Here is a 10,189-nt window from a genome sequence, read left to right on the forward strand (position 1 = left end):
ACCCTCCACAAGCATTTGATCTTTCAAAAAGATTTGGCATCAACTGAGATGTTTTATCTAGTTCAAACAGCTCTGATCCCAGTATAACTAACGTAACTCCTTTTTCTGTGAGCCAACTCTGGCTAACTCAGCAAACCTAGCCTGAGTTACCATCAGTCACCAAAGTAAACACACAAGGATCTTTCACATAGGGACCATAATTTTATTTCCTTTTTTAAAAAAAAGTTTGGTTGCACTGGGTCTTTGCTGTGGCGTTCAAGCTTCTCTTGTGTCACATCGGCTTAGTAACCCTGCAGCATGTGGGATCCTAGTTCCCCGAACAGGGATCAAACCTGCATCCTGCATCCTCTGCATTGGGAGGCAGATTCTTAACCCCTGGATCACCAGGAAAGTCCCATATTTTTATTTCTTATTTCCCATATCATCTAGCACAGTGTCTGGCACATAAAAGGTATCCAAACATTTTGCTGAATAGAGTGGAAGCACTGACTCATAGTTCAATTTAACTTCTCTGCTCTTTCTCCTTGCTTATGAAAAGTTCTAAATAATCAAATTAGTAAATAGAGTATTTCTGTCCCATTCATTTCTATCAAATTTTTAAAAGTAATGACTTCTTGTACTTCAGCTTAATAAGTCTTAATACCATGATTTTTTTTCTTTCTTTCCTTTTTTTTTTTTTTTTTTAGCAGAAAATGGTTTACTGCAGGGCAAAGCAAGGATGGGTGCTCATGCTCAAAAACTGAAATCCCCAGTGGGCTGGGGCCGGGGGGATTTTTTTACAGTGCCATGATATTTTAACTTGGTAATCATCTAGCAGGTAAAACTAGAGGGCCATCTAGTGAAATGGAGTAGGTATCTCCATAAAATAATCACTCACCAATTTCCGTATCTTGCATAATTATGTATCCATGTTTCAGATTTTCTTAAATTGAGTATGCTATTAAAACAACCTAAGTCACCCATCAAAAGGATGTTATTAGCTGAATAATATATGTGTTTCATTCACAGATCTTGTAAACTTTCTATTTGACTTCCTTTTTTTTTCTATAGGTATAAATACTTTTAAAGGCCAGTATTTCCACAGCCGAGAGTACAAACATCCAGATATATTTAGGGACAAGAACGTTCTTGTTATCGGAATGGGAAATTCTGGCACAGACATTGCTGTGGAGGCCAGCCACCTGGCAAAGAAGGTATTGTTCTTGGTGTTACCTAATGAGGGGCTTTATCTTAAGATGCATGCCTCAAACAAATGTGTTTGACACCATGATAAATGATGAAAGGAAAAAAGAATTCCTAAAACACACACACACAAACAGATTTTTAGGTACTTTTTTCTTGAATGTTCATAAATGTTACTATAAATTCCAGGTGTCATTTTTCCTCAAAAATTCGGGTTCTCTCACTTCCTATTTTTGCTATTTTCCCAGCCAAAGTAAGTTACAGGAAGCATCTGTTTCTTACTCAGTCCCATGGGTCAGAAAATTCTGGCTAAGTTTTTCTTACTAAGATCTTCCATTTGCTCCTTCCTTTCCTTATTGATTGCCACCATCCTCATCAGTTCCATACCACCTCACATGGGATCTATTACACAGTCCCCCTCACAACATTAATGAAAGAGTTACTATTACTGGGGCTTGCTTATTCTGTACCAAGAACAGCACCAAAGGCTTTACTGCATGACCTCAGCCAATCATGAAAACAAGCCACGAAGTAGGTACAAGACTCCTTAACCACAAGCGAAGAAACTGAAACCCAGAGTTAAACAAGCTGCCTAAAGGCACGCCACCAGCAGCTGGTAGAGCCAGTCCTCAAGCCCAAGTCTCTTCCATTCAAAGCCCCTGCTCCTAATTCTGCCTTAAGTGCCTGTACTCCTAGCCCAGTCCATCCCCCTAGAACACGACAATCCATCCAGATCCCCAACCACCAACAAACAAATCCTCTGAAAAGACTGCTCTCCTTATGGCACTCATGTTAAAAAAACTAACAACTCCTCCTTACCTAAAAAAAAAGAAAAAATCATAAACTACAGGGCTCTCCATCACCTGGTCCAGATCTGCCACTTTAACTTTATCCTGCGCTACTTCCCACGTGATCATCAACTGAAGGCTGACTGGTCTCCTCTGTGACCTTTCCCACCCCCAAGCTTCTATTTCCCCCTTCATCCACACCATAGCCCTCCCTTCTGCAGTGCCATTTTCTCTTTTATTACAATTTACATTTGCGTTCCCAGATACCTCTACCCAACACAAAATCATCTCTCCAGTATGAATTTATGTAAGAATTGAAATTTACACTCCTCAGATGGCACTTTTATTTCTTGCTGTTGCTCATTACCTTTTATGAGGTTTCTCAGTTGGCGCTAGTGGTAAAGAACCTGCCTGCCAAATGCAAAGACTTATGAAACACAGGTTCAGTCTCTGAGCTGGGAAAATCCCCTGGAGGAGGGAATGGCAGCCCCCTCAAGTATTCTTCCCTGGAGAATCCACATGGATGGAGGAGCCTGGCGGGCTACAGTCCATAGGGTCACACAGAGTCAGACATGACTGAAGCAACTTAGCACAGCACAGCAATTACCTTTTATATATAGGTAAAATATATAGTATGTATTATTTATAGTATGTATTTTCTTTCCAACTATGCTATAAACTCATTGAAAGCCATTCAGGCAACAAATCAATATTAGTCGTTGAATTCTGCTATACCAAATGTTGTGCCAGGCATGGAGGCTACACGGAAGAACAGAATAATCAAACAGGATTCCTGCTGTCATAGATGGTATAGTCATGGGGAAAACAGATGGCAAGTAAATAAGTGTAAATAATTAGATCAATAATTGCAAGAATGAGGTATGAGGAAAAAGAATTGGGAGTGTGTTCCTTTCTGGAACTTTAAGGAAAGAACTCGATGATTGGTTGACTGATTTGGAGAAACTTAGCAATTTGGTAGAGTTATGCCGAAGGAAGGGAAAGGAGGTTCTGAAGCAAAAATCAGCACAGGCCCGTTCACAATGACCACCACATGTGAGTCATACATTACTACTTCTATTTCTCTAACCACTGGAAATTTCTTCAATCTGAAAACATGCTTTGGCACACACCATTTCTATATTGACAAAGAAACTCCCCTTGTTTCAGAATATAATTCACTTCTACCAAAATATCATATCTGATTCTGCATCATGATGAAGAAAGGCAGGTGCAAATATGTCTAATGTCAGAATTACTGATGTGCTCGTAATTCTTGCCACCATAAGGCTCCATCATATTATTAGGCTTCCCTGGTGGCTCAGATGGTAAACAATCTGCCTGCAATGCAGGAGATGCAGGTTCTGTCTCTGGGTGGGGAAAATCCCCTGGAGAAGGGAATGGCTACCCACTCCAGTATTATAAAGTCAAACAAAATGTATCATAAAAACACTAACACTCCAGCTATGGCCACCATGCCCCAGTTTATTAGAAGAAAACCAGGCATTAATCCAGTTGTTTTGTATTTGCAAAGCAACAGATCGGTTGACTAAATTTTTCAACTTTTAATAAGTTATACAGACAACTCCTTGTTGTATAGGTTCCAAAGCAACTATTAGCTTAATGAACTATGTCAGCTGGTAAACTCAAATAGTTAAATAATCAGGTTTTTAAAAATCCACTAAAACTAGTTGTATTACTGAATTTTACTGTCTGTTCTAACAATGTTTATGTTGAAACTCTTTGCAGACATCTTTTTTTTTTTTAAGCTGCACTGCACAGCATGTGGTATTCCCTGGATAAAACTCATGCTTCCTGCATAGGTTTGATCCAGGAAGGCAGAGTCTGAAGCACTGGACCACCAGGGAAGTCCCTGCAGACAAGTTGCAGTTGCATCCTTGCCCTGCTCTTGTTTATAGTCACTAGCGTACAAAGTTGTTATCACCTGTTCACTATCCTCTCACATGAGATTCCAAGTTCCTATGGCCAACCACAATATATAATTCACTGTGGTGTCTAGCACTGAGCCTGGCAGATAAAAAGTGCTCAATAATATGTGCTAAGGCATTTTAATACTCTAGATACTCGAACCATTATCTCAAAAGAATAACTTTGAAGTGGGAGTTAGAGAAGCCAAAACTGTCTTGTCAGGGAGGTATTTTGGGGGTGGCTGGCTATTTGGTGCCTTTCAATTCATGAAACTTCTCTCATCTCTGACAGAACCAGCCTGTTCACTGTGTCAAACTGAGTGACCTCTTTGATTGCTTCTAGGTGTTCCTCAGCACCACCGGAGGGGCATGGGTGATCAGCCGTGTCTTTGACTCAGGGTACCCATGGGACATGGTTTTCATGACACGATTTCAGAACACATTCAGAAATTCTCTTCCAACTCCTATTGTGAATTGGTTGATAGCAAGAAGGATGAACAGCTGGTTCAATCATGCAAATTATGGCTTGATACCAGAAGACAGGTAAATACGGAGGGTCTGCACAAGGCTGTTAGGGAGAAGGAGCATTGGTCCTTCCAGCAACCATAATACAGCAACAAGACTGAGTATGAAGGAAAACATCATATGAATTACTTAGTCATAATGGCTAACTGTTTTTAGTGCTTGGTAAGTAGAATTATGCGATACATAACTGTCAACAACCCTTTAAAGTAAGCCATATAACCTCCCTTTCAGAGTGGGTATACTAAGACTTAGGGAAGTTCAGTCACTTGCCCAAGTTAATCTCGTACCAAGCAGACTCTGTGACCTTGGCAAGTTACATAAACCTTAGTTGCATCAATCAAAAGAGAAAAATTTGTCTATGACTCTTCCAACAAAAGCAACATATTTGCCTATTTCACAGTGTGGGAAAAATTTAATCCTTCACCATCTTTCAAAGGACAGTGCCTTCTTCCCCTTGTCAAGATGACCTTGATTTCAGTCTTGTCCTTTCAGTTACAACACGTTACTTAGCCCATTAATGAGAACCAGTGACTTTATTTTACTTCTTCATTCATTGACTCTGTACAATGATATTCCATTGCCTGGGTAGCACCACAGCCTGGAGATCCTGTCTGATCTTCCCCCAGATTCCGCTGTGGACCAGGATGGATCAGGTAGCACCCAAGCCACCAGGGTTGGCAGGCAGCCCCCTTCCTGCTACATGTACTTCATTCCTCTGGTCTCTTCATCCTTCTCTCATATACCTTCCTCTCTCCTTGCTCTTCTAGTCCTGCTATTGTCTCCATTTTTTCCCTTTCTTACCTACCCCCTTCTGTTGCCTAACTCCAGGTCCCCTAGGAGTTTTAAACTTCACCAGAGCCTTTCCTACCATTAGCTTGATTTAGCCTAAATGGCCACTCGAAAGACTTTATTTAATCCCACAAAGCCTAGAAAATGTAAAAGAAGCTGAGGAATTATAATATCTTCCCTGGTAGATTTCGCTAATCCTTTTTCCTTTCCAAAGTTCTTAGAAATACAGTATTTCATATGTTCTTCATCCTACCCAATCAACTAACAAGGATGGCAAGTATTAGCATCCTTATTTTACAGGTGAATAAAAGAAAGCCTACAAAGACGAAATGGTTTTCCCAAGCTCTGTTAAGTATAAACATTTGGACACAAAGCCACCCTAACTACCTCCTGCTCCAGAGCTCCCTCCATTTTATCACAGTGTCTGTTTCTGTGCATTCGCCATAAGCCCAAAATGACTCAGCTTACTTAAAATCATCTTGCACAGCATTTGCTTTGTGATTCCAAAGACACAGCCAGAAAAGGGTGATTCCAAAGGCATAGCCAGAAAAAGCTAATTCTGCCCTGGTTCCTTTTAAACACATGCATGTTTTCCTTGTACAATTGCTTCTGAGGAGGAAAGAGTTTCTAGCATTTCTCAGCAGATAGAGAAGTCCCTGGTTTCCCTTGTGGTTCTTCAGCATTCAGCTATCTCTAAAATGACAGGGATAGCTGACTGCTAGAATTCAGCAGAAGAAGGAGAGTTAGAGAAAACTCTGACCTCCTTCTCCCCAGGCTTCTAAATTCTTGTAAATAGTAAGCATGGTTCCATCATCCCTCTTGGTCATTCATGAATCCACTCCCACAGAGGTAATTTCCCACAGTACTGTTACCTCCTGCCTAGCTGAGGGGCGAGACACAGAATGAAGAGGAGAAGGGGAGGAGGAGAGAGGGCTGGCTGCATCAGTCCCTGGCAGATCTCTTCCTTGTCCATTTTAATGTCTAGGGTACAGCTAAGAGAGCCTGTGCTAAATGACGAGCTCCCAGGCCGTATCATCACTGGGAAAGTACTCATCAAGCCAAGAATTAAGGAAGTGAAGGAAAACTCTGTCGTATTTAGCAACACCCCGAAGGAAGAGCCCATCGATATCATTGTTTTTGCCACTGGATACACTTTTGCTTTCCCCTTCCTTGACGAGACTATAGTGAAAGTCGAAGATGGCCAGGCATCGCTATACAAGTACATCTTTCCTGCACATCTGCCAAAGCCAACCCTGGCTGTCATTGGTCTCATCAAACCCTTGGGCTCCTTACTACCCACAGGGGATACGCAAGCTCGATGGGCTGTTCGGGTCCTGAAAGGTAAGTGTATAAGAAATAGGAGAACATGGGAATTCCCTGGTAGTCCAGAGGTTACAACTCCACATTTCACAGTGGAGGGCTCAGGTTCAATCCCTGGTTGGGAAACTAACATCTCACAAGCCACATGGTGTGGCCAAAGTAAAATAAATTAATTTTTAAAAAAAGAAATAATAGAATATATGTGTTCAGTTTACCATGTTATTTTAGATACTGGAAATTTTGACTTTTCCCACCTCCCATCTAAAATAATAGAATTTTTAAAGCAAATCCATCTATTGTTCACTGAATTACAATATCATAATGAATTTGTGCCAGTACAAGCACAGAAGATAAATCATGGATCAAAAAATATCAGCTGCTATTCTGACTGAATCAACTGGTTCAATTAACATTTTGACATTTTAAAAGCTCAATCAATTGAATGACAAATTCAGCCAAGCCAGTTGTGAGGTTCTGCAACATCAAATAAGTAGTGAGGGGATTTGATTCTTATCTCTTCAACTGGTGGCATAATCACCAGGAGTTAACATTACTCTGCTGACATTTCTGCCAAAAGAACAGATGACTAGCTGGGTACTAGAAATAAAAGATGTGCAGTAGTAAAGCATCTTTGCCTGCTAAGTAAGCACTGAAGTTACATTGCATTTTTGTTTATTTGTTTGCTTTATAGGTGTGATTAAGTTACCACCATCAAGCATAATGATCGAGGAAGTTAATGAAAGAAAACAAAACAAGCCCAGTGGGTAAGTTAAATGCTATGCATTCTTCTTGAATCATAACTAAAAGTGGTAAAGCAAGAGTAAAGAATGGTGCGAGTTACACTGGAGAAAAAAGAAGGGGCTAGGACTCAAAAGAGGGGGAAAAAAGACTAAGCCAGCCTGTTTAAGGAAAGAAAGGAAAAGGAAACTGAGGTTTTACTGCCCTAAACCATCACTTTAGACCATGGTCATCTAGCACGACTTGGAGACGTGGAGTTTATATTCTAAACCAAATGCAATTAATCCTCATCTACCAGATATTACTCTATACTTCTATCCATAATCAGAAGGCAAACTGTTGTGTTTATCCACTCTGACACCAAAGGGTCTGCTCATTCACTTATTTCAGCAAATCTATGTTCAGCTCTCCTGTTTTTATTCAGACGGCCACTCTAGAGCAGGAGTCAAAACAGGGCCAATGGACCAAATAGGCCAACCACCTACTTTCCTATTTTAAATCATTGGAAAGAAGATTTTATGATATGTGCAAATTATGTACAATTCAGATCACTGTGGCCATAAGTAAAGCTTTATTAGCACACAGCCCCACTCAAGTTTGGGCTTCCCTGGTGGCTCCCTGGTAAAGAATCTGCCTGCCATTATGGAAGACACAGGTTTGATCCCTGGGTGGGGAAGATCCCCTGGAGAAGGAAATGGCCACCTACTCCAGAATTCTTGTCTGGGAAATCCAATGGACAGAGGAGCCTGGCAGGTTACAGTCCATCAGGTTACAAAGAGTCAGACACTCTTTGTCAGACACTCTTTGACTGACTGAGCAGACTCAATTTACATATTGTTTAAGACTGTTTTCGTGTTAGGACAGTAAAGTTGACCAGCTGAGGTAGAGACTGTAACATGGCCCTCGTAAACCTTAAGTATTTAGCATCTAGTCTTCTGCAGAAAAACTTTGTCGGCCCTTCTCCAGAGAGAGGTCTCCACTTGTGCTCCGCTTTTTGGCTACCACAAAGGGCCAGGACAGTGGAAGGCAGATGGCCAGCTAGGGGGGACTCTTGCTTTCCCCAACTCCTAATCCTAAAGCACCTCTGATTTTCTCTGTTTTACTGTTTATGTTTCAGACTTTGACATATATTTTTCATTTGGGAAAAAGAAGGGGTGTGTAGCTGAGAAAAAAGTCTTAAAATCACTGCATTTAAGAAACACTTTCCTCCTTCATATTTATTTCCAAACTTCAAATGTTGTTGTATCCCTGTCAAAGTCCTAAATCCCAAAATTATAAAAGCACTTTCAGTGTCTCTCAACCTGGGATATGATTTGATCTCCATTATGCAATTCTAGTATAACATAAATCACTAATTAGAACTACATGAAGCAAAAGCTTTTGTCACTTTGGTCAGTCAAGGGATTAATTAATTAAGGATTAATACCAGCATTACACAGAATTTCACCCTACTGAGTTCTGTGATTTTTCGCACTATACAAATCAAGCAATAATTGAGTTTCAGGAAGATGTAGAAATAGTAAAATTATGTAAAACCTTTTTTTCTAGAAATTGCTTATCATTTGACAATAGGACTAAAGTAATACTAGATTCATTATCAGCATTTGACGAACCATGTGTACAGAGTGTTTTTTCAAAGGATCTGTCTTGTATTGAAACAATACCATGAGACCATTAGACAGCTGTGGGCATGGAGGGAAAAATACAGAAACCAGTTCAAATTGTGTAGCCTCATTGTTTGCTTCTGGCACTTTTACCTGTTCTGAGGTTACCATTACTTAATCTTTCTGTTTTCCCCTTTATCCCAATCTTCCTTTTATAAAGGTTTGGCTTGCGTTACTGCAAAGCTTTGGAAACCGATTATATCACATATGTAGATGAACTCCTGACCGCTATCAATGCAAAGCCCAACTTGTTCTCTCTGCTCCTGACGGATCCACGCCTGGCTTTGGCCATCTTCTTTGGCCCATGCACACCATACCAGTTCCGTTTGACTGGTCCAGGGAAATGGGAAGGAGCCCGAAATGCTATCATGACCCAGTGGGACCGAACATTCAAGGCCACCAAAACTCGAATTGTACAAGAATCCCCGTCTCTCTTTGCAAGCTTACTTAAACTCTTCAGCTTTCTAGCTTTGCTTGTGGCCATTTTCCTGATTTTCCTATAAATAAAAAATTACCTAAATAAACTATCAAATGCACGGAGTAGATGGACAGCAATCTGGTTCCCCCACTGCAACAGCTTTGCCTTCATGACTAAAATATATATCTGAGCAATGAAAGCCACCCCTTCCCCTTCCCTGGCTGGCTCGAGGGCCCACTGTTATTCCTGAGTGTCTCCCAGCTCCACCTGCTTCTAACGCTATAGAAAGATAACCAAGATTTCTGTGCATTTGAAGGCTGCTGGAAGGTTCAAGGTTCATTTTAGAGGAGAGAACTGCCTCAGACACCACTCTGAGCAATTAGACCTCTTTCCTATGTTCATAGATCTCAGTTAAAACTCAATGTTTCATGAAAGAAATACTAAATGGTTGTACTAAAATGGCTCTCTTATGGTATCAGCTGATTAAAAATAAAAAGAAAGAAAAAGCCTAGGATTATTTTTGAGTGGTCTTTAATTCTCTTTTTAAGAGTTGGGGAAAAGAGAGAAGGGGATGAGAAGTCCATTAATAAAGACCATAAAAGGATGGGAGGTGTCAGTGACTTGGTTGGAGTGTTTCTAAAGGAATGTACCTGCCTAGAAGTGCCCATCCCCCTAGAATGCACTCTTCAACCAAACAGAGTCTCCAGCTGACATAAGAACAAACCCAATCAGATCTATTCCACAGAAAGCAACCACCTCCACCACCCACTCTTGGAACCGGCCTCCAGCACCCAAAGGAAAAACACCTTCCACTCACATACACCTTTATAACTCTGCTTA

The 10,189-nt window shown here is 40.7% G+C and overlaps 1 protein-coding gene across 1 annotated transcript in view; it reads left to right on the forward strand.

Moving 5' to 3' along the window:
• FMO1 (flavin containing dimethylaniline monoxygenase 1) overlaps positions 1-9,860 on the forward strand; it is a 39,000-nt gene extending 29,140 nt beyond the window's left edge. Inside the window, exons 5-9 of the mRNA XM_004013690.6 lie at positions 1,051-1,193; positions 4,239-4,438; positions 6,195-6,550; positions 7,221-7,293; positions 9,092-9,860. Coding sequence (XP_004013739.1) covers positions 1,051-1,193; positions 4,239-4,438; positions 6,195-6,550; positions 7,221-7,293; positions 9,092-9,434 — 1,115 coding nt within the window. The 3' untranslated portion in view covers positions 9,435-9,860. The remainder of the gene's footprint in view (positions 1-1,050; positions 1,194-4,238; positions 4,439-6,194; positions 6,551-7,220; positions 7,294-9,091) is intronic.
• Positions 9,861-10,189: the final 329 nt, after the last annotated feature.

The sequence above is a fragment of the Ovis aries genome, chromosome 12 (genome assembly GCF_016772045.2).
Source record: "Ovis aries strain OAR_USU_Benz2616 breed Rambouillet chromosome 12, ARS-UI_Ramb_v3.0, whole genome shotgun sequence".
In the NCBI taxonomy this organism is placed as follows: domain Eukaryota; kingdom Metazoa; phylum Chordata; class Mammalia; order Artiodactyla; family Bovidae; genus Ovis; species Ovis aries.